At 53.3% G+C, this 25,655-nt stretch overlaps 8 protein-coding genes and 1 pseudogene across 9 annotated transcripts; 6 read left to right on the top strand and 3 right to left on the bottom strand.

The window, feature by feature from the left end:
- Positions 1–2,161: 2,161 nt before the first annotated feature.
- GCG54_00006227 (uncharacterized protein) lies at positions 2,162–3,320 on the top strand (the record flags this gene model as incomplete). Its single annotated transcript, XM_045406237.1, has 2 exons — positions 2,162–2,614; positions 2,670–3,320. The coding sequence occupies 2 exons, from the start codon at positions 2,162–2,164 to the stop codon at positions 3,318–3,320; spliced, it is 1,104 nt and encodes a 367-aa protein (XP_045265620.1).
- A 1,391-nt stretch (positions 3,321–4,711) lies between these two features.
- GCG54_00006226 (uncharacterized protein) lies at positions 4,712–5,875 on the top strand (the record flags this gene model as incomplete). The annotated part of the gene is made up of 1 exon (XM_045406236.1): positions 4,712–5,875. One exon carries the CDS (start codon positions 4,712–4,714, stop codon positions 5,873–5,875), a length of 1,164 nt encoding a protein of 387 aa, XP_045265619.1.
- A 1,698-nt stretch (positions 5,876–7,573) lies between these two features.
- On the top strand, positions 7,574–9,417 carry GCG54_00006225 (annotated as a pseudogene). Its single transcript has 2 exons — positions 7,574–7,633; positions 7,793–9,417. Coding segments are annotated over exons 1-2 (1,685 nt in total).
- Positions 9,418–9,992: 575 nt separating this feature from the next.
- Positions 9,993–11,702, bottom strand: GCG54_00006224 (Peptidyl-prolyl cis-trans isomerase-like 2; the record flags this gene model as incomplete). The annotated part of the gene is made up of 1 exon (XM_045406235.1): positions 9,993–11,702. One exon carries the CDS (start codon positions 11,700–11,702, stop codon positions 9,993–9,995), a length of 1,710 nt encoding a protein of 569 aa, XP_045265618.1.
- Positions 11,703–12,477: 775 nt separating this feature from the next.
- GCG54_00006223 (Membrane protein PTM1) lies at positions 12,478–14,460 on the top strand (the record flags this gene model as incomplete). Its single annotated transcript, XM_045406234.1, has 7 exons — positions 12,478–12,549; positions 12,627–12,660; positions 12,743–12,909; positions 12,972–13,294; positions 13,347–13,462; positions 13,514–13,756; positions 13,808–14,460. 7 exons carry the CDS (start codon positions 12,478–12,480, stop codon positions 14,458–14,460), a joined length of 1,608 nt encoding a protein of 535 aa, XP_045265617.1.
- Positions 14,461–14,715: 255 nt separating this feature from the next.
- Positions 14,716–16,425, bottom strand: GCG54_00006222 (Protein arginine methyltransferase NDUFAF7; the record flags this gene model as incomplete). Its single annotated transcript, XM_045406233.1, has 4 exons — positions 14,716–15,575; positions 15,634–15,838; positions 15,897–16,166; positions 16,222–16,425. The coding sequence occupies 4 exons, from the start codon at positions 16,423–16,425 to the stop codon at positions 14,716–14,718; spliced, it is 1,539 nt and encodes a 512-aa protein (XP_045265616.1).
- Positions 16,426–16,947: 522 nt separating this feature from the next.
- On the top strand, positions 16,948–18,409 carry GCG54_00006221 (Serine/threonine-protein kinase ppk23; the record flags this gene model as incomplete). Its single annotated transcript, XM_045406232.1, has 2 exons — positions 16,948–17,507; positions 17,563–18,409. 2 exons carry the CDS (start codon positions 16,948–16,950, stop codon positions 18,407–18,409), a joined length of 1,407 nt encoding a protein of 468 aa, XP_045265615.1.
- A 263-nt stretch (positions 18,410–18,672) lies between these two features.
- GCG54_00006220 (uncharacterized protein) lies at positions 18,673–19,574 on the bottom strand (the record flags this gene model as incomplete). The annotated part of the gene is made up of 2 exons (XM_045406231.1): positions 18,673–19,394; positions 19,454–19,574. 2 exons carry the CDS (start codon positions 19,572–19,574, stop codon positions 18,673–18,675), a joined length of 843 nt encoding a protein of 280 aa, XP_045265614.1.
- Positions 19,575–23,266: 3,692 nt separating this feature from the next.
- On the top strand, positions 23,267–24,896 carry GCG54_00006219 (uncharacterized protein; the record flags this gene model as incomplete). The annotated part of the gene is made up of 7 exons (XM_045406230.1): positions 23,267–23,331; positions 23,356–23,443; positions 23,513–23,615; positions 23,693–23,745; positions 23,801–24,322; positions 24,374–24,627; positions 24,677–24,896. The coding sequence occupies 7 exons, from the start codon at positions 23,267–23,269 to the stop codon at positions 24,894–24,896; spliced, it is 1,305 nt and encodes a 434-aa protein (XP_045265613.1).
- Positions 24,897–25,655: the final 759 nt, after the last annotated feature.

The following is a 25,655-nucleotide window of genomic DNA, read 5'->3' as shown; positions in this document are numbered from 1 at the left end:
CGTTGTTCCACTAGCTCTTACTAATGTTTTTGCGCTGTTGATATCCTTTTGGTTTTTTGTTTGCTGTTGTTGGTTTTTTTCCCCTCCGTCTTCACTTTCGAACATTGTCTGCTCAATTGGCTCAACCAATTTAGTTTGCTCCTTATTTCCTCGTCTATTCGGATCTTGCGCGCATTCTGCCTGACTTGTTTGACTTTGCTCAGATACCTTGTGCGACCTACAGATTGCAGTATTTGCTTCCCCTGGAATTTCCTCGTTTTGACTTTGATTTTAATTGTCTCTGCTCTGGAATGCACCATCGGCATGAGTAGCTGGAGAGAAGGGATCACGGCAAGGGTGGGCCTGGCAGCTGGGGCGACGATGTTGTCCTGCACTGTTGATCGGTCGAAATGAGGTGGAGGAGCTGGCTTGAGTACATGTGTATAGATAGTTTCCTAGGAGTCGAGCGTTGAAATATCACTTCTCCTCATTGGCAAACCCACGCGGGGGTTATTCTTTGGCTCACCACTCCGGCTGGTATGACATTACAATAAGCAGAATCTATTAAGCTTCTCAAAATCATCATCGTCGAGAGGTCCGTCGCTTGGTTGACAAAGAAGAATTCGATTGTTGAAGGAGCTGCTTGCGCTAACTTGTTTTAGGTCACAGACGAGCGTGTCATGACCTCCGTGCTAGAGAATAAGGACCCTGTACCAGGCGAGGTGTCAGTTTTCTTGTGAATCGCACAGTGACGTAGACCTGGTCTATCTGTCACAACCCATCAGTGGGCAAATAATGTGCTCTTCCCACAAACTTCACTCTCAGCAGTGGAACACTGCGCAGGTTCTGGCCTGGCCCACTTGATGTCGACTTTTGACGCGAGATGCCGGCGGGTGATCTCTCAGGAATCGCACACCGCGCCGTCGTGGAAGGTCGGAACGTCGAGGCAGTGACTGGATGCACGATCGAGCTCAGGGGGCTTTCTCGAGCCTCGAGGGACACGAAAGCCACACTTTAACTTGTGGATGAGACATCGAACGGGAAAACACAACGGGGGGCTTTTACTGGGCAGACTCAGCTTTCCAGCGAAGGTTGGCGTCTTCGTTCCTTGTTCTTTCTTTGTTGGCCCTCAGTGGACTTCTAACGTGGTGGCTTTGGCCTCAACGCCTTCGGCCCCGACTCGAACTCCAGAGTACGACGCCCGCTCGAGCCCCCCACTCCCACCGCCAGTCCTATCCTTCGTCCAATCCAGCTCATACGGGCTCTTGCAGGGTGAACAATACGACGAGACGCGACGCGACGTAACACCAACTGGTGTGGCTGGACCGCCACCACTCCCTCGGACATACGGACAGGGAAGCTAAAGAGGGACGGTAGACATTTCGGGCCAACTCTGATTTCCAACCGGTTTCCAGGCTTCAGCCCGTTATAGTTGCCGTGGTTCTTTGTTCAGTTCGTCCAGCTGAGTACGTTAGAGATCAGTTTGGGAATCGCGAGAAGACGGTCTGCAACGGTCATTACTGGCCCATGTTTCGTGTCTTTGAACATTGTCAAGCTTGGCCTCCTCCATAGTACCAGCCACAGCTCAACGACGCTGGCACACGTTTCCAACGTGTCGAACGGCTCGAACGGCTCACTCCTGTCTTTGTTCGCCAACTGGTCTCCTCTTTGACCTCCGACAGCTCCCAGATGTTGCCCGTTCGCCAGCTACCGATTCCATGGAGACGACTATCCTGATTGGCGTGAAATCTAGAAGGAGGGTTGTATTCTGGCTTGTGGAGGAATCCAAGCCATGGAAGCGACGGTGGTACAGCGTTGCTTTCTCCCGACCCTTGTGCGTCCCCATCGTGCTCCTAACAAGTACATAGTCCGTCGATGATCCCGCTACGTCGTTGTTTACTTCCGTCCATTCGGTTTTGTGTTGTTCTTGTTTGCTAACCCGCCGTCTTTCGTTCCCCCTCTCAGTCGTTTCGCCTGAGCGTCTACCTTCACTCCATTTCATCCCATCACCTCTCTATTTTTGTTTATGCACGCCTGGACTGGTTGCCTGCGTGCTTAGACTTCCTTCAGTTCTGTCAAAAGTTTGGACGACGATCCGTGTACTCCTCTGGCAGTAGTACATGTGAATAAAGACACCCACGCAACCACATACCCCACGACAGCAGTCTAGAAAGCAATCACCATGAGGAATATTGCCGCGATACGTGTGGCGATGGCCGGTCTTCTGGCCCCCATCGCCCAGGCTGCCTGCGAATGCGGTTATGCAGCCAACATCACAGGCACAGTCGAGGTTTTTACCGACCTGATCGAGACCGACTTCACAAAGGTAAAGGATATCAGGAACAACACCGACTGGGTGCGGCAGGACTTCAACAAGACCAATGCGAATGCAAGGGGGCCTCTAGGGGAGAAGTTCATTCCCACCAACGTCGCCACCTCATACAATGCAGGCTCAGGTTCTTTCGCTTCGACCAAGATGGATGCCGGTCTTCAGCTTCTCGTAGAGAGCGAAACAGTAGATGGACTAGTGCCGGGCGCAGAGATTGACTCGGCTCGGAATGATCTACAATATGGTTCCTTCCGGGCTATGATGAAGGTCCCTGATGTCCCGGGGACGTGTGCTGCCTTCTTCTGGGTAAGACTCCTTGGCTCGCCGATAATACAAGACAGATTGCTGACAGTGAATGCAGTATTATAACGACACTCAAGAGATTGACATGGAATTCCTCACGCGAGAGTTCAACGCGGCAAACAACTCGTATCCTGTCAACATTGTTCTGCAATCGCGGGAGTCCCTGGAGAAGGGCTACGACGCTACAGGAACAGGAAATTTCATCAAGGCAAACCTCGGCTTCAATCCTACTACTGGCTTTCACGAGTACCGCATCGACTATCTCTCCGATGAGGTTATCTTCTACGCCGATGGTGTCATAATCGGAAGCATGAACGGCAGTGCCGTGCCTGTCGAGGGTGGTCACTTGATTCTCCAGCACTGGAGCAATGGAAATCCTCTCTGGTCTGGCGGTCCGCCCAAGAAGGACGCAATTCTTGCAGTGGCTTCTGTCAAGGCCTATTTCAACTCATCCCTTGACTCTCGCAAGGCCGACCACCAGGCTCGTTGCGTCGATCTCTCAGCACCCGACGCCGTCTGCACCATCCCCAGCGACCCTTCCTTTTTCTTTACTGCTCAGACGAACATGACCAACAACCAGACCGTGTCAGGACAGCCTAGCCCTGATGGTCACGAGGACCAGGGGGGTCAGCAAGGTTCTGCCTCGGCAGAGACTCCTTCATGGCCTCTGCTTGTCAGCCTGTTGTTCATTGGTGTCTGGTTCATCTGATCTTTCTTCCTTCTGCTGGCATACTCAGAAGGCTGGGTCTGTACGCGAATTTTGTAACTGGGGGTTCCTGTTTTGTGTCTTAAACGATGATCATGATTCTTCTTCTTCTTTTTTGGGTTTGCAGCGTGGCGAACGGAGTCTACGGCAGGCAGGTCACCAAACGACCATATATGTATTTTTACCGTCATGATGATGAAATTCATACGATACGTCTCACCTAGGGTTGAATCATCAAACGATCTGTCTGCCCCGCATTGATCTGCGTCGGCCTCAAACACCTGCAATAGTTATGCATCACCGTCACAGCCCGCCATTGGGGCTCGGGGGGTGCCTAGTTGACCACGCCGTCACTTGGCCGATTTCGAAACCTGCCACCGGTCGGTCACGTTGTCATTTTCCTTTTGGAGAGCTTGAAAAACGCTATCATGATGGCAGTGAGTGTCATGTTCGGTAGTTGCCAGATAACGGCGGTCTCATTCCACGCCAAGGTAGACCGCCTGCCGGAACATTGATCTGATGACGCTGACGAGCCGACTTGTTAGCTAGCAACGGACGTGTCTCGAACCTCTCCAATGTGGCCTCCATTGCGGGGGATCAGCAGCACATGTATGCGGGCCCCTCACCATCTTCGGTGAGGCACATGAACAGCGGGAGGAACAGAGGATCGGCAACTACTGGTCGCTCTTATCCGGGTCAGGCTGCTGCAGTGTTGCAGTCCACCTCCGTGGCCTCGGCTCTTGCTGGGCGGCTGATCCGTCTGATACCTCTGCGGAAGAATGCGGCCGAGACACTTTTACCCCGGATTTCCCCTGTGCGCAACGTCGTCGCGATTATCCCCCTACCGATCCCAAGTGACTTGGCGGCCTTCTCTGCCTCTTCCCAGCCACCAGGGCCCCAAAGGAGTCATTTGTCACTGCTCCGGACGAATTGCGCTTCCTTCTCATGCTCCGCTACCAGGTCGACGTATTAATGCAGGCAACCCGGCCATGTGCTGCATGGTAACGGGGCCGTCAGATGGAGCTCCAAAAACCGGGCAAGACGTTCCTAGCAGTGGAGACTAGTCCGCGCATCCATGCCGTCAATTCCGTCATGCCGTCAGGGAGGGAGAGTCCAGAGCATCGCACTTGCGCGTCTGTCTCTCGCGATGTTTGAATAGTCACTTGTTGGATGGGCCAAGCACCCGCACATGGCCATCCCGGTCGGTCAGTTGCCATTGAACCAGCTTTTTCTTGCCTGCGAACGAAGGAACGCGTTGAGCACCTTCATCATAAAAGGATCAACCCAGACGGCGGCAGCGCTGTATGTTGCTACTGCAAGATATCGGCGCATCAAAGCACAGCCAACGGACACCAAAATCATCATAGCAGTTCAACTGCTCAACAATAGCAGGCATGACGAGATCGACGGTCGACGTTGTTCTGCAGAACAATACCGGCTCTTCCAACGCGTATGCCCACCTAACCGGCCTGGATATCAACAAGAACAATGCCGTATTCCTCCTCCAGTCCGATGGGGTCACTGGCTACTATCCCAGCTCGCCATCTGGGATTCTCCAACCGCTGGGTGCCGATTGTGCCATCTCGCTCGGGGCACCGGGGTCGACGCGAAAGCTGACGATCCCCCAGATTGCGGGTGGGAGGATCTGGTTTTGCCGGGACGGCCCGCTTCAATTCTTTTTGAACCCAGGCCCAGCCGTCGTCGAGCCTTCGGCCACCAACCCATCCGACAAAAGTTACAATTTGGCTTGGGGCTTTGCAGAATTCACATTCAACAGTTTTCAGCTATTCGTCAACATTTCCTATGTCGACTTCGCGAGCATCCCGGTCTCACTCACTCTCGAAAACGACTCGGGCACCGTCACCAACGTACCTGGCCTTCCAAGCAACGGCCTCGATCAGATTTGCGAGAAACTCATTGCTCAGGATGCCGCGGATAATGCCGGTTGGAGCGAGCTGATTGTCCGCACGGCTGACAATACGGCCAACTTGAGGGTTTTGAGCCCCAACTCCGGTATTGTCATGCAGCCGACTCTGTTTGACGGCTACTATCAGCCCTACGTCGATAGCGTGTGGCAGAAGTACAGGTCAGCAGTCCTCACAGTCAACACTCAGGCTGAATGGGGCGACGTCAAGGGACGCGTGGGCTCCGGCAACCTCTTGACATTTGGCAACGTCGGATCGTTCGCACAGCCGGCCTCGAAAGACATTTTCAGCTGCAGCACAGGGCCGTTTGGCGGGTACCCCAGTAACCAAGCGGAGATGGGGGCCATTGGCGCGCGCATCGCGGCGGCGTTCAACCGGTCGACGCTCCTCATCGATGACCAGCAGCCAGAGGGAGAGCAGGTGGCCAACTACTACAAGGACACCCGGACGAACCACTATTCGCGCATCTGCCACGAGGTCAGCACCGGTGGTCGTGGTTATGCGTTTCCATATGACGATGTTGGTCCGTCCAACGGTGCTGATCAGTCAGGGTCGCTGTTCGACTCCAACCCCAAGCTGCTGACGGTTGGTATTGGCGGCGGAAGTACGTCCGCGGCCAAAGAAGAGCTGTAAGGGTTCCGATCAGATCGCCCTCGGGCCTGTATATTTGTTGCCGTGTTCCAGCATGCGGTCGAGACGTGGACGATGCTCGGATGCACATATGTTTGAAAGATGAGCTTGCCTTTCTAAGATCGACGATACGATTGTATGTATAAATTGAGCAACCCCGACCGGATAGCACAAATAGATGCCATTTGCGCGTCAAGCTAGCTCTGTCTGGTGCGCGGTGCGACGGGATCTTTTCGTCCCACCTAGAGACACGAGGGTTATCGAAATCCAGCCGCCATCCCGTTGTACCCGAGAGGATGGTGGATGGTGAATCCGCTCCAGCGATCGTGGGCCAAGATGTGATCCGTTCTCTGGTAACATGGCTGGCCGTCAGCTTTTCTCAGCCCAGTCTCTCGAAAGCGGCACACTTCATGGTCACTGACCGAGTGTTTATGCAGTCGTGCTGGCTTGCGACAGCCGTCGTATGCCGGCCATTCACGGTAGGGACCGAAATAGAATGGGCAGAGCAGTGGGTGACATGGATGGAGGCGTCCATCGCTTGGCTAGCTCGGGAAAAGAAACCGTTGAGGGCGGCGGGCTAATGAGCACGCGAGCTAAGTAAGGTAAGCTAAGCGGCTGCGGTCCAGCTTCGGAATCAATCCTGCCCATGCACGCTTCTGCAGCCATTCCCGCCGGGGACATGCTGCCTAGAGCCACAGTTGTATTGCCAGGTCGACAAGCTGTTTGGTTTATTTGGTTTGCTGTCTGCACCCGATGACCTGTTCGTGATATGCGTTAGGTCCTCACGCGCCAATGTGCCCAGCAGGCAGCGTAGATTTGACCGACCATCCACCAGCAAACGAATGAATGTACGGATACTCCGTACGTATGGATAGGCACGATGACACTAGATGCATCGTCGATCGGCCCACGGCACGAAAGCAACATGCTCTCTCGTTTGTGATGGCGCGACTGAGATTGATTGCGCAGGCTCCGTTTCTCCGTAATGGAAACGAATACTCGTGCAGTAAATCTGCCAGGCCTCGGCATTAGACCCAAAGCCGTTGGACCAAGACCCTGGCTCTAGCTGCCCGGTTCTAGGCTCACGAAGCCCCCGTCGCCACCGCTGCGTGTCCAGTCGTGCGCCCTCCAAGGGCTCTTCCGGCCCTGCAGGTATCGTACCCCCGTCGCTGCGATTTTCTGTCTCTGTTCCGGAACGGCCTGAACGCACCTGCTGATGACAGCTGCGGAGGCGATATCGCAGTCAGGCAGGCTCTGATTTCGTCGTTCCATCCTTCAAGGCATGCTACTGACATGCCCCGAACGCCCGATTGAACAACGTATATGTCGTCGACCTACTGATAGATCCTTCGAAGATACCAAGAAGCATCCCCCTTTTGGCCCATCATCTTGCATTCTCGACTCGAACTCGACCGTTGAAAGCTGGGCGCTCCTCCACGGAGCATGGTGATCTCCGACCAGTGCTGCCCGCTCTGCATGAATCCCGGTTTCTCTGCGCATTTCATCTCCGCCTCGCAGCCCTCGCTTCTCCCCGCCCCGACCTCTCGTCGTAAAAAAATGGACTAAATCAAAGTCCGACGATGGCACCCCCCGAGACAAATCCATCCCGTTCGGCAGTCTTTGAGCACGGCCAACCTTTGCTGTCTTCTTCGAGACGACCCGCCGCCGATATCAAGCGAGCCATCTGAGTGAGGTTTCATCATGGTGTATTGTGGGAAGCCGTCCAAGGGCTGCTCTAGCTGCCGAGAGCGAAAGATCAGAGTAAGTGTGGGCTTGCAGGCGTGCTTCTCTATAGTCATCACCGTGACCGGGCACGCCTTTCTGTCAACAGGAGCTCTTTCCGAATGCTGCTAGGAGACGGCACCCTGATAGCGTTGAGCAACGTCGACCTGACATTATGCTAATAATATTCCCCGTTAGTGTGATCAGAAAGAACCCGGCTGTGGCCAATGCGAGAAACGCCAGCAAGAATGCCCTGGCTACCGCAACCTTGTCGATCTTATGTTTCGAGATGAAAGCGCCCATGTCAAAAGAAAGGCAACCAAAACAAGGACCCGGATCTCTGGAAAGCCTCCCACAGCGTCGAACGCTCCAGGCGTCCCCGAGCCCCCGGGACTCAGCGGGAGTGCACCGTCCAGCTCCGGCACCGAGCCCGAAAACTCCGCTCCGTATCCCAGAACGACCACCACAGCGACCGACACTCGTCGAAAACCCGCCCCTGCGCTCGCTGTTGTAACCCAGCCCGTTCCTGTAAGAAGCAGGCAGCGCCAGGCTCCTTGGCCATCACCACCCGAGCCTGCCTATCCTCCATCAAACGACGACAGCGACGATGAAGATGGCTCATTGCCATCACCGGAAGAGGGCAACTGGCCCACATCACCACCGACGACCTTGTTGTATGCGCTGGCACCCTCGTATCAGGAGCGTGGGACGGCGTTCTTCTTCTCTCGCTACGTCTCGGTTGATGAAAACGCGTGCTACCAGAACTATGATTTCGTCTTCGACATCTGGCGTCCAGCTAGCATGCTTCCAAGTCGGCAGGTGGATGGCGTCATGGCAAGCATGACTGCCGTGGGTCTGGCCGGCCTAGCTGACCTTACCAAGTGCCATCGAACGATGGACTGGGCACGCAGGAGCTACGGCACTGCTCTCCGTCTGACGAATGACGCCTTACGGGACCCATCCGAAGCAGTCAAGGATACAACAATGCTTTCGATTCTCGTCCTCAACACGTATGAGATGCTCACCGGTCGAAGCCCACAGACAGTCCGGGCATGGCAAGAGCACCTAAACGGCGCTTCTGCCTTGGCAAAGATGCGCGGCCTCGCTCAATTCAGGTCGAGGGCCGGTGTGCGTATGTTCATCATGCTGACGCACATCGCGTTGACCAGCTGTATCCAAAGGAGCCTGCCAATGCCCCCGTCTCTGGTCGAACTTCGGAACCAGCTGGGTATGCTTTCGCCTCCGGGTGACCCGAATTGGCGAATGTCCGGACCTATATATAGAGTCATGCAGCTGCGGCACGACATCAAGCGCGGAAAGCTCAGACAAACAGAAGCCATCGTGGACCAGCTGGCTAAGGTTGACAATGACTTTGTCGACATTATTGCAGACCTCCCAGAATCGTGGCATTACCGATTGGTGAATCTCTCACAGTCCCACCCAGCCGTCTTCGATGGATTCCACTGCCATGTGTATCCTGCATTGGGCCTTGCGGCTACATGGAACGGCATTCGATCTCTGCGAATGTTGGTGCACGAGACAATCATTGGAGAGCTCTGTAAAGATCTCGGCGAACAACCTATCCTCTCATGGCCGTATGAGGCAAAGTTCCAGCTCGCAAAGTCTGTAGACGCGCTCGAGAAGCTGCGCGATGCCATCTTGGCTAGCGTTCCTCAGCACTTTGGCGTCGTCAACTACAATGACGCGAAGCCGGAGGACCGTGGGTTGCCAGTCACCCTCGTCAGGGCACGAAGGCCACCAATTCGCGTCGTATCATCACCGGCAACATCTGCGTCATCCTCCCCAGAGTGCCCATCTGCTGATGATCCTCCCCGCCCTGGATCTTTCAGCGGGCCTACTCTTCACGATCCCATCCAAATGGAAGGGGTGAGCAACAGTGCTGAGCGTTTCATGATACTTGCTTCGGCTAGCAACACTATTGTGTGGCCGCTGTATCTGCTAGGGGTCTCGTCTTCCGGTACACCCGAAGTAAGGGAATATGTAATCGACCGTCTGCAAGCCATACTCAAAGAGGCGAGTCTTCAGCAGGCTGGCGGGGTGGCTCAGATGGTTCGGAATACCCAGGTTTCTATACCCTGGTCCGATTTGCCTTGGGATCAAATGCCGCAACTACCAACGTTGCCACGCGTGTTGGTGTAGAGCCTGGTTGCACTCATCTGAAGGCCTGAGACATGGCGCCCTAGAAGTGGTAGCCTAGTCAGGTCTCTTCATTGTACATCAACATACACGACATAGTCAAGACATACAAGAGAGATCGCCGCACCGGTTGGCGAAGTCGACGCAAAGTTTTGGGGTATCTTGTCTATTTTGGATTTTGGATTCTCGTTTCCCCAGGTGACCCTGGATGCTCGGCTCCGCGACTGCCAGTCCTGACTTTTCACCAATTGTCGAAGTTGCCGAAACCTCCACTCTTCATCTTCTTTCGTGACGGCTCCTCCCATGTGTCAAGATCTTCTGCGTCGATACGTTTTGAGCCACTCTTCTGTGTTTTGAGGTACTTGCCTACAGTGGCACCGCCGTTTCCGGTCTCCACAGTGTCGTCAGCTTTGATTCTCTTCCCTGTCCAAGTTGTCTTGTCATCTTCTGTACCGCCGTTGAGCTCTATAGCCTGCTTGGCCTTCTCCAGCTCTTCGGTGTTGCTTTTCTCCTTCAAAAACTCCTCGAAAGGATCAAGATAGACTACAACCTCCTTCATCACGATCTTGTTCAGCGGCCTGTCAGATCCATCGGTAGGAACGTCCTCCATCTTTGACAGTACGTCTAGGCCACCGACAACCTTACCGAAAACAGTGTGCTTGTTGTCGAGATGCTTCGTTGGCCGATAAATGATGAAAAACTGGCTCGAATTGGTGTTCTTACCCTTGTTCGCCATGCTGATGATTCCTCGAGCATTATGCGTCAAAGGCCCGTCGAACTCGTCCTGGAAGTTCTTGCCCCAGATACTAGTACCGCCCTTTCCAGTGCCAGTAGGATCACCTCCTTGAAGCATAAAGTTTCTGATATTCCGATGGAAAGCGACGCCTTTGTAATAACCCTTTTGGGCGAGTCTTGTGAAGTTCCATACTGCGCGCGGGGCAAATTCTGGGTATAGTTCAATATTCAAATCGCCCAAATTTGTTTCTATCCGGGCGTAGCCTTTGATCTTGACCCTTTTGGGTTTGAGCATGTATTCCTCGTCGGTCAACAGAGCCCGCTCGCCGCTTGTTTCTGGCGTCAAACCCGTGCTGGTGAAACTGGCGGCTGCTCTGCCAGTTGTGTAAACTGCCGCATTGGCTGGTATTTTCTTATCCATGATCATGGACTTGCGTTGCACCGCGGAGCCGGGCTTGACAACCGCAGAAATACGATTCACATCGAAACCTTCGTCGCGTTTCTTACGGGCCTCTTCAACAGCTTGCTTGGCACGGAGGACCTTGTCGCCAATGCGACCCAAAGCATTGATGTTGACATTGCCCTGCTTCCGCTCCTCCTCCTGCTCCTTGGTCAAAATTGCCTCTTCACCGTCCTTGAGAAACTTGAATTGGCTCAGGTCCCTACTCGCAGCATTCTGCGGGTCTTGGAGAGTGATGATGTCGGCTTTGGTAAATTCCTCATCATCCAGAAGATCCCGCCAGTTCTTGGCCTTGACATTCATTCGCTCGACCGTGTCCCAGGCGAAGACGTTTGCATAGTTTCCGTGTCGGATCGCAACGATATGGGTGTTGTCTGTGAAAACCTTGAAGGTCACGGGGTCAATCAAATCGCCTTGACCATCGCTAAAGCCTGGGGTCCGCGAATCGGTCTCGGCGTTCCTGGCGAAGTTGAGTTTGATAAGGTCTTTCGCATCGAGACGGTCGCCGTTGACGGGATTCGTGCTGTGCTTGTCTAGCCACGAGCTGATGACTTCAACGTCGAAAATGGTACCATCTTCGGTGCAGACGGGGTTTTTGAAGGGTTGAAGGCTGGCTGCGCAGAAGTTGAATGGCAGCCGTCGGAAAGAGCCTGGACGCGAGCGCGCATTGACGTTGGCGCCAGCACTGGCAGAGTATGCGTCAGATGAAGACCACTCTGAGTGAGTAATGTACAGCTTGTCGGTATTTTTGCCCATCGTAACGGAAAGGTGTCGTGGTAGTCGGGAACGACTTTGCGAGGCTGTATCGCGACCGTCCTGTGGGTGAAAAGGCCAACCACGACCATACCTAGGCGGAAGTCAGGGAGCTTTTCTTAGTTGCTCCAAGCCCGGTAGCAGGGATGGCTGCTGTGCAGCCAGTGCATGAAATTTCAGCGGGACCAATTGACGGAAACATGCGTAGATACCAACCTAAGGTAGGTACTTCGTACGGTGCCTAATTAACCTAAGGTAGGTACCTACTCACTTGCACTGGCGGCTCTGGAAGCATCTCAGTAATAAAGCACAGTAGGTAGTCTTCTCCAATGAAACTTTGCAGGGATTCAGGTCCAGCAGCAAGCGTACGGATACGCATACGTAGGCAGGTAGGTACCTCGGAGCTTGGCACGTCCCTGTTCCAAGGTCCTCCCTTTCGTGGTCAGTTTCGCCAAAAAGGCTGCCAGCCTGGCACTGGCACACTTTGCTGCAGCAAGCCCAGCTTCATATTGTTCCCCGTGCAACCTGTCCGACTTGACCGGACTTGTCAAACTCAACGATCCGCCATCAGCAAGTCGCCCAGGTCCCACGTCGCAAAGCGCCTAGAGAACCGGCATGCTCGATACGACAACTGCCATTCCATATCTGTGGTAGACGTACCAATCAAGTCCGACACAGACCTGCTTCTCCTCCTCTCTACCCACCAAGACTTCCTCTTCCCAGAGCCGCCGACTGGTCGTTTGCCGACACCAAGCCCGCGATTCGAACCAAGATCACGATGAAGGGCTGGCTTTTGGCCTCTGCCTTGGGCTTGTCCCTATGGACGGCCAACGCCCTTGAGGTCAAGATGGTACGAAACTTGTTCTACCATAGACACCGCCGCCGGCGTGTCGCTTTATAACACGCAGACTAACCCATATTGTCCAGGACCAAACCGATGAGAACAGACAGAGATGCTCTGGTACGTGCCATTCTAGTGCCAAAAGCACTTTCTACCTAATTCATTATCCATATCAATGGGATGCTGATACGTGTTGCAATAGGCATGTACAGCCGGACTGCTTGGGGCGGTCCCGTCGACCCCTACATCAACGTTATGTTTCTCCCAAAGCAAGCTCCGGCAGACCAAGACCCTACTGTTAGCCTGGTCATCTTCGAATGGAAGGACGAGGACCTGATCGGGGTTCGTGAAAGTCAGGACTCGGAGCATGTAAGGCGCATTCTCGAAACTAGCATATATGTACGAAGACAACTGATGTTCTCGATGGGTAGAAAATCGGCATCTGCCAGGAGCAGTTTGTCAAGAAGGGTTTCTGTAACGAGACCGATGTCGGCAAATTCATCATCGATCCGGAAGCCACCACGAAATCGAAGAACATGATCGATACGAAGGCGATTCATCTGAAGGAGCCGCAGGCCACCAAATACATGATTCGCAAGACCGGCTACTACTGCGTTCTCACCGACCGTTTCACTGCGGATGAGTATACTGCCGTCGTCGAATTCCGCAATGCGTACGGCGAGCTGCCTGCCACGCAAATCCCGAAATTGCCTTTCTATGGCGGAATAACGATTCTCTACGCCTTGGTTGCTGTGTACGGACTCTCAGCGCATTGCTTCAGTTGTTGCAAAGCTAATGTTTTGCAGATTCTGGGGTTTCCTATACTACCAGCATCGCCATGACATCCTTCCAGTCCAAAACTACATCACAGCAATCGTGATTTTCTTGGTTGTCGAAATGCTTATGACCTGGGGCTTCTACGGTGAGCCGGATTGTACGTGATATCACGATCATGTCACTGATAAGTTCTCAGACTACTTGAACCGCAACGGCGCCAACATTGGGTCTAAGGTGCTCCTTGTCATTGTCGCCATCCTTAACGCTGCCCGCAATTCGTTCTCTTTCTTCCTGCTTCTGATTGTGTGCATGGGCTACGGAGTTGTTAAGCCGACTTTGGGCAGGACGATGGTTTACGTGCGCTGGCTTGCGATTGCCCACTTTGTCTTCGGACTTGTGTACGCAATTACTAGTTTGCTGATCACCCCTGACGCAGCTGGTAAGTTTTGATGTCCATTTTGCCAATGCGGCATGCTTACTTGGGTAATAGGACCCTTCGTCCTCCTCATCGTTCTTCCGCTTGCTGGCACACTCACTGCCTTCTACGTGTGGACCTTGAACTCCCTCAATTTCACCCTCAAGGACCTGCGTGAGCGCAAGCAGCATGCTAAGGAAGCTATGTACAAGAAACTGTGGTGGTGCATCCTAATCAGCATTTTCGTCATCTTCGGTTTCTTCTTCTTCAACAGCTTCAGTTTTGCTTCTGTCAACGACCCTGATTACGTTCCCTTCCATTGGAAGTCCCGCTGGTTCGTTCTCGATGGTTGGCTCAACCTAGTCTATTTCGCGGATGTTGCCTGGATCGCCTACGTTTGGAGACCGACAGCCAACAACAGGCGCTTCGCTATGAGTGATGAGATCGCTCAGGACGATGATGGAACCTTCACAATGGCGGACATTGGCGCGCCTGACGATTCGGACGATGACGAGGAAGCCCAAATCGGCAAAGAGACCAACCCGCGACCAGCTGCCACTGCTTCATTAGGTGCACAAGCGAGCAATATGCCCCAGGCGCAGCCGCAAAGACACATTCCGCGAGATTCTCTGGACGGAGAGACCATCTTCGCGGTGGGCGAAGATGGCGATAGATTCTCTGACGACTCTGACGAGGAAGACGCCAAACTTGTGGGTCCCAGGAAATAGATGAATTTGAGGTTTGCGCAAGGGGCGAAAATCGGCAATGGCATAATTACTTTGTACAACATGCACTTGGAGGTGGCGTTGGCGTAGTCCACTCGGTTTCATTGTTCGGTAAGAGGCCTACGTGTTTAGAGGTGGGAATCATCATGATATTTGGTTTCGTCGAAGCATACCAATCTCCCTCGAAGAAGTGAGGTACTAGAGAAATGTGTCAGGAAGCTGTCAGGCGGCTAATGTTGGCCAATGGTACGTGTGACTTCACACATCACCACCAAAGCCAACCGGCCGTCTTCTTCCTTCATTCTCTGGCAAGATCGCCATGACCTTGTAGACCTTGCCCATGCCCCCTGGGCCGCGATCAGTCAGACGCTTCCAAGCCTTCTCAATATCCCGGGCCTTATCAGCAACACCATTTGCCCCGGCTTGCCTCATGAGCACCTCCGCCCGCTCCTTGATGCCCATCTGGCCCAAAAATGCACCTTGGTCAACGGGGCCGTGAACCTCCACCCCCTCACTCGAACGTGTCGCCGCCTCGGCAATGGCCGTGAAGTCAACGTCGGCACTCAGATCAACTAGACCAGGGTCTGCAAAGGGGCTTACACGGCGGTGGCGACGGATGCCACGCAATGAGTTGATGGGGACTGTGTCAGCCGTGCCGTAGTCCAGAATCAACGCTGCGCCAGAGGGACGAACTTTAGGATGCTGCTTGGAACCGCCAATGCGGCTGGCGAAGTCCGCTGCATAAAGGGATGCGTCGGGACAGATCTCGGCCACAGCATCAGGGATGGACTTGAGACGGCTATATCTTGAGGATGACTGAGGCAGGTATCTTGAATGGCGCGTAGGTCCCGTGGAGAGTGTCATCTGGAAGTCGGGAATCGGATCTCCCTGCTCCGACTTGGGAATGTTCATAGTCTCATGAGTGGCGTCTGGCGGAGTGGGGGACACCACCATCTCTCGCCATTCGACCTTGGGTTTACCCTCTGCGAGAATAGTTGATGATGCGTTACTTGTTCCAGGCTCGCGAGGAGGCGGTTGGACAGTTACAGCCTGGAAGGCGTGTATAGGGAGGGCATCAAAAAATTCGTGGGCCATGATGAGGGGCATCTTGTCTGGGTCTAATGATCGGATTCAGCTTTCACGAACACACAGAATGAATGGTTAATTAATGCCTACCGCTAGGAATCGATTTAATAGTCTCGGTCCAAACAATAGGCAAGCTTGTATACTTGCAAATACTGTGATAGCCAACCTTGGACTCAGTCATGGGAGCGTCAGGCCCGCATAGGAGGTTCTTCTGAGCCTCACGCAGCTGAGGGCTAGCTTCCACCATATAAATAGCGTCAATACTTGAGGCAAACTCCTTGAAGTTTTGCATAGTCTAGAAAGGGCATCAGCTTGCTGCTCAAGGACCACGCAGCTGGCGCAGATTGGCTTACACGAAGCATGTCGTCCATCAGTGTGCCACGTCCAGGACCAACTTCAACAAGTTCAACACCTCTCTTAGGTTTTCCCTGGCTCAGCCACTCTGCAACAAACCACACACCAACCAGTTCGCCAAATATCTGGGAAATCTCAGGTGAGGTAACAAAGTCTCCCTTCAACCCGAACTGGTCTCTGTTCTCCTCGGCCAAGCCGGTGTAGTATCCGTCAATGTCGCCAGTCAAACACATGCGCATGTAGCTTGCAAGAGGAATTGGCCCCGTCATCTGCCCACAACACTGTTAGAGTAGATTTGCGATTATGATGCCCACGGGCGCATACAGAGATAGCTTCGGCCAGCTGCTTCGCCAGAGGAGTGGACCACTTTCTCTCCTCCTTATCTTCTCTATTCCGCCTGGGAACGGACACCGAGAACGACCTTGGAGCGTTTACCGCCCATGACCCCTGTGTGACGCGGGTTGAGGCGACAACTCGTAGACCAGCCTTGAGAGCGCGTCGAGGAAAGAATCGTTGCATCATGCCCATCGTATCGTAAGAGACCTTGGGCACTTCTTCTATTTGATGTGCTGAACTATGTCGAAGTCATCGTCTGCCGAGAAAGAGACGAGATCTAGTTCGGTAGCGCATTCAAATGTGTGACGCGGCGGCATGTATTTTTCGTCGCTTTTGGCTCTAGAATCCGGTTTCCCACGACAATGGCCGGCGCGTAAGTCGGGGCCAGCCTCTGAAGCTTTTATCTTAGCGCATCCATATTTGCGGGATGTGCGATAAGATAAGGACCCTTGCTGCTCTAGCTTCGTCACCATCTCCTGGAAAAGTCGGAAAAGTTCGCTGCCGACTCACCGCGCGTGATCCCTGCACACAGCCCGAGACTCATGGAACGACCGCGTCTAGTCGTCTTCTTTGCAATGCCCGAATAGCTGAGTTTCTGCTGATGTCTAAACTTCACAACATCATATTTCAAACAAAATTTCTTGAAGCGGGCATGCGAGCTGGACGAAACACGCACCTCTTCCAAATAACAACCAATACTATTGTGCCGACGCAATGGCAAGCAACGCCAGATCTAGATGGACCGATAGCGCGGAAGATGCAGCTCTGGAGGCCAAGCTGAAATGGGAGAAGGAAGAGAAGAAGCGTATTAAGGCAGAGAAGGCCCGAAAAGCTGAGGCCGACCGATTGGCTCAACGGGTCAAAACGAGCAACGACAACGCCGCCGAGAATCCCGACGAGTCCCGACCAGCGAAAAGACGGAAAATCACGCCAGATCCCGAAGGCAGAGCGCTGGACGGCTCTTCGAATAAAAAAGAAGGCGCATTGAAACTCATGCGGATGCCATTTGGTCATTGGAGAAAGTGCCGCAGTGTCGAGAACTACGAGAAGCTGAACGACATCGAGGAGGGTACATACGGTTGGGTTTCACGGGCCAAAGAATCCAGGACGAATAAAGTGGTTGCCCTGAAGCGTCTAAAGATCGAACCAGGCGATCGTAATGGACTTCCAGTCACGGGCTTAAGGGAAATACAAATCTTACGGGACTGTAACCATCGCAATATTGTAAATCTGGAGGAGGTTGTGGTTGGAGAAGATACCACCAAGATCGAGACGTACGCCATTACGACATGGCATCCTTTTGGGGACAACACGCTAACCAGCTTACAGCATTTTTCTCGTTCTAGAATTCGTTGAGCATGACCTGAAGAGTATACTGGAGGACATGCCTGAACCGTTTCTCCTCTCCGAGGTCAAGACACTCCTCCGACAACTAACGGCCGGCGTTGCCTACCTCCACGACAACTGGATTCTCCATCGCGATCTCAAAACATCGAATCTTCTCCTGAATAACCGTGGCCAGCTCAAGATTGCAGACTTCGGCATGGCTCGTTATGTCGGCGACCCCCCGACAAAGCTGACCCAACTCGTCGTAACGCTGTGGTACCGGTCGCCCGAGCTGCTCCTGGGGGCCAAGACCTACGGCAAAGCCGTCGACATGTGGAGTGTCGGCTGTATATTTGGAGAGCTACTCACGCGGGAACCACTTCTCCAGGGTAGCAACGAGGTTGACCAGGTCACGAAGATCTTTGAGGTGTGTGGCGTGCCGACGCAGGATAGCTGGCCGACATTCAGGAGCCTTCCGAATGCTCGCTCCTTGCGTCTTCCTAAGAACCCTCTCACCACAGGGTCTGTCATCCGTTCAAAGTTTACAACGCTGACCAACGCCGGTTGTGCGTTGCTGAACGGTCTATTGTCATTGAACCCCGACTCACGGCCTTCCGCGAAGGAGATGCTGGATCACATGTACTTCAGAGAAGACCCGAAGCCCAAGAAGGAGGGCATGTTCCCTACGTTCCCTAGCAAGGCCGGCCAGGAGAGGAGGCGCCGGCATGAACCTAATGCGCCCGTACGTGGCCAGAATGCAGTCGAGCTGGGAGATGTCGACTTCAGCGGCATCTTTCAGGGTAGGGACAAGGAAGAGAGGGGTGGAGGGTTCTCATTGAGGATGGTGTAAGTGTCACAACCAAAGCGCAAGCAGCGAGCATAGGGAAAGTTTAACATATGACCGTACGTGTTCGGTCAGTATCATCAATTAAGCTATGTGTCAGGAGAACTCATAAGTATTTCCGAGTTTATATATGAAGCCGCCATTTTGCCCGACCATGTTGAACACAACGCCACCCTAATGATCACCGTAAATGATTACCGCTGGACTTGTTCTCGCTCTCAAAGCTCCCAAAATAAGATGTTCAACCCTGATTACCAAGGAAATAGTCATTAAAACATGCCCAGTCCAGCCACAAACCACGTAAAGCTGGCGACGGTGATGATGCTCATACCCACGGCCATGCTAATGGCCTTGCTGTTGAGCGCAGAGGCAGCCGAGTCGCAAGTTGGGCAGTTGAAGTCGCTCAACGGTGTGTACGCTTGGGGCTGGTACATGCCAAAGGTGAGAGCGTTGGAAACACCCAGGTAGCCGGCGCCTGCAGTGGCAGTGACGCTGGATTCGGCGTCATAAATAATCAGCGTATACGCGTCGTTGCCCAAAGGGGCTGAGGCATCAGTAGCCTGGACGCTCGTATCCCATGTGTAAGAAGCGGGCTCGGCCCAACTCATGTTCTGGGTCAACGTCCACGTCTGGGATCTGGAAGAGCAGCTGATGAGCACATCAACGGCTGTTGGGGTGGCTTGCACGTTCGTGTAGTTCCACTTCCAAGTGACGTAGTCTCCGATCTTGTACAAGTTGATAGAGTTGGCCGTCGTCGCGGGATCGACCATGACAACACTGCCAACAGGGTCTCTAGCATCGAAAGTAGACTCAGAGCTCGCGGTAGCATCGGTGCCTGTGCCGGTAGCAGACCCAGTGTTGGTGCCTGTCTTCACCTTTGCGGTGTTAAGGTTGGTTGTCTTCGCTCCTCCGGTGTTCGTCGCGTCTGCGGTAGTGGCGGTTGCTTTAGCACCTGTTGTGGCAGATGCCGCTTGGGTGGCAGTGGCAGCGGCTATATTCAAGTTAGAGATATGGACCAGCGACCTACAACCGAGCCTTGATATGAATTACCTGTGGATTCGTCATTCTGACGGACTACGAGCGCATCTACATCAGGAAGCCATTGCGGCCAAGCGGAGGCTAGGGGAGAAAAAACGGCAAGGCCGAGAGCAAGAGTGTGAGCGGCCTTCATGATTATCGATCGAGGTACGGGTGGTGGGTGGTAGTCTTGTGAGCCGAGTAAACACCAAAGGGGAGACCCAGTGGTGCGACTTGGACGAATATGTCGAGAACTCGTCCAAACAGCAGTAAATGATTGCAATCGAGCGGGATGAGATGTCTTCGTGGTTCGAAGAGCTTTGAGATAGGGTGTCGGGATAGTGTGGTATCGGTTCGCGGCGACCCCTTTTTTCGGTGGGCAAATTCGCAATAACAAGCCTTGGGGTAAACTTGTCGACGTCCAAATCGGACAAACCGGGTGAGCCTTTGTAATTTCCTCCTCTGTCAATAAGCGACCGAAAAAGCGAGCGAGTGTGCCAAGCGAGTGGCGATATCGAAATTGAAAAAACAGTAGAAGAAGAAAGAAAAAATAAAGGCGACGAGAGACGGCGCTGGTGGTGAAAATGCTGCTGGGAAGCAAATCACATGAGGATTGTGTGAGAGGGAAAATGGTCAGTGGCGAGAGAGGAGAGGGAGACGAATTCTGCAGTGGAATATGCGTCTAGCCCCGGGTAAGGTAGTAATTAGGTAGGTAAGCCCCAGGAGGACTAGGTAAGCATTACGGCTAGGAAAGCACTGGAATGGCAACAGAGAAATTTGGGGCGGGTTCAACAGGAGACGGGAGAAGACTGTGAAGGCGCACAGCACTAAGGTAGACATCGAGTGGATGGGATGGGCCCCGATTGATTAGGTTTAGTGGGTCCACAGCAACAAGGCGAACCCCCGACTGTCCAAGTCACTCCAGGGACAACACCGCCCAGTGACGGGATGATCGCGAAAAAATGGAATGCAGGGCAGCCGACAGGGGCGGAGCCTGCTAGAGCATGCACCATACGGGATGCATAGAAGCAAGAGATGGGGTGGCACAGCCGAACAGGCCAAGGCACCTCGAGTCTTCTAGCCAATCCTGTGCTGTGTGCTAACACCATTACCTCAGCCCGCCCGGGTGAAAGATGGTACGGGTGTGGTTCGGGCTGCAAAGACACGAGTGGGAAGAGGGGAAACAATGAAAATACAACATCACCAACAATAGTTAGGACATGGCACCACAGGGAAGGAGCACAGGAACAAGAAAAGTAGGATCAACAAGCCAGCCACTCTTCCAGTCGTCCTCTGGCGGCGCATCGAATCGCCATGGGCCTCCAGATTCCCGCCACCCGACAAGCACATATCTGTACCCAAGGTATGCAGTCCACGGATGACTCTAGCGGCTCATGGGCTGCCCGCTCGCCGTTGACCAGTGAGCACACCTAAGATGCGCATCCAACCTCCCGTCGCGCGTCCAAAAAGGGGGTAAGGGAGGGGAGGGGCCATGGGCAGCTAAACACGGCTGGCGTAGTGTAACGCCCGCCTTTGATAGCGACAGCATGCACAGCACCTCAGTTGCTGAGGTGTACTTTGAGCAAGTACCTACCTTCTTCGCCGTCCATTTGTCAAGGCCGGACCTTAGTACAAACATCAACCAACCGGACTGGTGAGTCGGGTGAGCAGACTGGATCCACCAGCCATCGTATTCCTTCCCCTCCAACACCTCCCCTCGCTCGTGTTGACCTCCTAAAAATAATTACCGGGACACGCGCCTCCACAGATTCAATCAATGATGAGACTGAGGCGAGACCGATGGATGGAGTGATGAGCGCCTATGAGCACCTGTGTCAGTCGAATTTCTTCCTGACGATTCTAGAGCAGGATTCAGCGCGAGACTGGTCCCGTTGGTCCAGCTCACCATCGCATGTCGTCCGTCAGGCCCAACTGTCCTCGTGTTCTACTGAGGTGCCTTCCTTCGTTTTCGAGGCCAAGGACCGCGACTGTGGGTGTAAACACCGGATCGAACCACGGATGCCCCGAGTATGCCGTAAAACGCTGCAGGGTACGTCCCCTAAACGAACACTGCTCCGCAGCAAGTGCAGAGGACTTCCAATCGTTCACCTGCTTTCCATTGGAGGTCACTACCTTATGCTGCGTCCATTCTAATACGCTGTCTGCCTGAGCAGCTTCATTGCACCTCGAACATGCGAAGAGTACAGCCCAGCAAACAAATACCCGGCAGCTTCTTTTTTTTTCCCCTTCCCCCATACAACCTCGCACATGACGCATCGTATCAGGTTCCTCGTGCAAAGAAGCACGCGCTGTGTCTTCATCCCCCTCGGTACCGGTAGCTGGCTGTCCTTGACTCAGAAGGGTAGCCCAGAGCACGTCCGAAATGGACGGCTCCCACCGGCATCTTATGCAGCTCGGTGCAGCATGGGTCTGGCCCACTCGCGTCGGTTCTTGGCAGGTTTTCGGTGCACATCATGCTTGTCCTCGTATATAATACTACAGGAAGGGCCTACGTAGCCAAGCCGTTGAATGCAAACCAAGCAGGCTACGCGCAGTAGCACGGACAGCATCTAACACGCATCAAATGTTTTGAACTGCCACCAAAAACGACTTCGATCTTCCCGACTCTCAGAGACTGATCCCACTAGGACCCGAAGTACAAGTTTCTTCGGGGTGACGCTGTGGTCCGCGGGAAGTTATTCAGTGCTTTGCTGGGTTTACCCTGTTCTGCCGGGCCAAACGGTCCCTCGGTGAAACGGGCTCCTCTACAGTAGCGACAGAGGCTTTGAGGTTAGGTACCAAACCACCTCTGCGACGGCGGCGGGCCAAAAGAAAATTCGGAAGCTCATTGTGTTCCTGCTTGATCTTGAACGTTAAAGGCGCCTTAATCGCCGAGACATACCGTGAGCACTGGTATGTTGTATGATTGCCCATCCGAAATTGGTTTCTGGGGCGAGTCGTGACGAATGTCGGCATGATTATGCATTTTGATTGAGGAATGACATTTTGTGCTCGGTCTGCTGCGGACTATCCTCTGCCTCCCTTAACCAAATGCCTTGCCCTATGCCATCATTGCCGCCAAACCATGACTATACGTTGGCGGGAATATCTAATGCCCATTCCACGAGAACGCCAAGTGCTAAAGTGGCGTTTATGTCTCAAGTCGTCCTTCCAACCCTTTCAGATGATCGATGACTCAGCAAGGGATTGGTTTCCCGTTCAACCAACGGCTCCTATGTGTCAGTGGAAATGCAACTTCGTCAGCAGTTCGTACGCTGTACCTCAGTCATTGTCGGGCTATGGAAGGGCGATAATTCTTGACCGACGGTGGATTCTTGCTGGGCGTGTAAGGGGAAAGGCGGAATGGGGGGGGACACTTCAGGGGTCTTCTCTGTTGCTTCTGAAGTTCAGCATTGAGTTTGCGGATGAATGACGAAGAGTTTGGACGACGTGAAGCTTCCCGTCCGTTGACATGCCGTCTCATGGACCACCGGCAGGCTTTCTGGCCCCAGGAACTGGCCTGGAAAGACTCCCGTCCGAGACTTTGGACTTCGATTCACCCGAACCCATCCTCCTGGCGGCTGAATGTGGGGCATTACGGACCCTGCACGAACACTCACACTGTGACCTCACCCAGTCCAGCAAGCTCGTAAGGTAGGTAGGTACCTAGGCGCTGCTTATCGATAAGACAAGCTTCTATCGGCAACCACCACCTACCTCACCTAACCTTCCTTAGATTAGGTACCCCCAAGTGGCTTGTTGCCTTCCATATGGAGCGGCCAACAACTTCTCCAAACTCATACTTTTGTCAACCTGGTTGTTGTCGGCGATCAACTCGTGCCAGTTATGGTGTCTTTCGTCAGTGAAACGGTCTCAATTGACCGGTCCTATCTTGATACGTTAATCCGCAGGTAAGTACTCCTGACACAATCTAGCCAGAGCCTGCCGTCTGAGCCTACTTCGAGACCGAACGAGGCTGCTGCGAGCCGACAAGATGCTAACAAATGGCGCAGGGCTCAGCTCGTACGTCTCACACCATCGTTTAGCTGTATTCTTTTCCCTTGATCGGAGAATATGCGAATGCTGACGTAGACCCGGCTCCTGCAGAACACTGGTGACCCTGCGGCGTGTCACCCCATCATCACCATCTCTTGCGCCGAGCATGAAACCCTGCTCAATGCTGCGCGTGAATTCGGTACGACGCCAACCCCCGCTATATGGCAATCCAGGGCTGCCGGGCATCAAAATGCATTTTTCTGACAAACTGAATAGCCAACTTGCGCCGCAACCTGATGAGAGGTGGTGTCACCGAGGATACACTTGCTGTAAGTCGTCGACTCCACACCACGCGCCTCGTTAGCTGAGCAAAATGTTGCCCAGGTTCTGACCAGTGACGAATCCCAATGTCAGGAGGATGACCAGAAGCATGCCGGTCAAGTCCCCGACCCGTCTTCGGGCGGTGCTCCGGACTATGTTCACAAGCCGAGCCAAAAGATTACGGCTGCCACACGAGTTCCCAACGGCGACTATCATGGAGGCCAACCTAGTGATGGCGGGTCCATTAAGCAGGATTGGGCTGACACGGAAGTCCACGACATTTCGGAATTGTGCATCTCTCCCACTGAAACCAACCATCAGCAGGGCTCAAGTCACCAAGACAAGGATCAAAAGCCTTCTCGTCCCCAGTTCGAGAAATCGGCCACCAGAACGGTCTTGATCACCAATTTACCCGATGGGACGACTCACGCTGATGTCACCGCCGTAATTCGAGGTGGTCAACTCCTGGACATCTTTCTGCGCACGCATGACCGCTCTGTCCAGGTCTCCTTTTTGCACTCGGCAGAGGCTCGAGACTTCCTTGAGCATGCGCGTCGCCACGACTTGTATATCAAACACAAGCGAGTAAGGTTGATATAGATGTTTGCAAATGCTCTCAGCTAAACAAGCTATTAGGTTGAAGTCCGCTGGAGCGATCGACAGTTTATTCTGCCTGGCCACGTTGCGAGTAAGATTGGAATCGGCGCTACACGGAATTTAGTGATTCGGCGTTGTGATCCCAACCTGACCGAGAAGGGTGTTCGGGACGACCTGGAGCACATCCACAACCTTGTTGTTGTTCGCGTCTCGTTTAGAAGTGGCAGCTGCCACATTGGCACTAATTCGGTTCACAATGCCATGTTTGCGCGTACCTGTATGATGAGTCGCTAGTAAGTTGGTCTGCTCGAGGAAGTACAACAAATACTGACCAAGCCACAGCAAGTACAAGGGTTCCAGGATCGACTGGGACGTCGACGAGTGCTCGCAGCCACTGGAGAAATTTCAGTACCCCCGCGCCCCGGCCCAATCTCTGTCAACTAAGCGCCCGTTCGACCCCATGGCAAATCGGTTTGAACTCTTGCACCTGGACGACGATGATGAGGACGAGGATGTAGCTCTTCTAGAGTTCCAACGGCGCCCGATGGACATCGTGGTATGAGTAGAGAGACCACACCAGAGTTCTCGAGAGAATTTTATTCTTGCGCCCTGCCTTCGGTCTAGAGTCCGGAGTCAGGTGAGGGATTTTGTTTGTCGTTTTTATGCTTCAGGTGTTGGTTGCGAATACCCTTGGCCTTTATTGTGTTATGTTGTCCTGTTCCTTGGCAGCAGTGCTATGTGGCTTGGTCTTCTGGGAGGGCGGCAGTGCGTCGGGGAAGTCGGCATAATTCTGAGACGTGTCAATGAGTCAAAATACAAATACATTTCAAGCTGGGTTTCTTCTTAGTTCTTTCCAAAGCATTTCTCGCCATTGCGCATCTTCCAGTGTGGTTAAACTTCACTACATGTCAGGCTATAATGATTGAAATTGAAAAGTAATTGAAACATCTATGATACCAACTAGATTTCTAACCTAAATGTTTGAAGATAATATGCATCATATGTTTGCCAAAAGGTTTGCTAGCTGGGCGGTGTCAGTTAGCTATTCGGGCAGTGAGCCCTATAAATTTGATTGTAATTGCCCTGATACTTCGATAAGGATGATAGTAGTAGAGAAAACGATAAGGCTACAAATGATAGACGACGATAGAAGACGACGATAGAAGACGACGATAGAAGACGACGATAGAAGACGACGATAGAAGACGACGATAGAAGACGACGATAGAAGACGACGGCGACGATAAAAGCGAGTATCCCGGAAACATATTCGCTTGAAGGTAGTATAGGAAATGAGGGTTTCGCTAGAATAACATGCGTA

This window comes from Colletotrichum gloeosporioides (genome assembly GCF_011800055.1).
Source record: "Colletotrichum gloeosporioides strain Lc1 chromosome Unknown consensus_36, whole genome shotgun sequence".
Lineage (NCBI taxonomy): Eukaryota > Fungi > Ascomycota > Sordariomycetes > Glomerellales > Glomerellaceae > Colletotrichum > Colletotrichum gloeosporioides.
The sequence above is the reverse complement of the archived record's forward strand: the minus strand, read 5'-3'. Positions and strand labels throughout refer to the sequence as shown.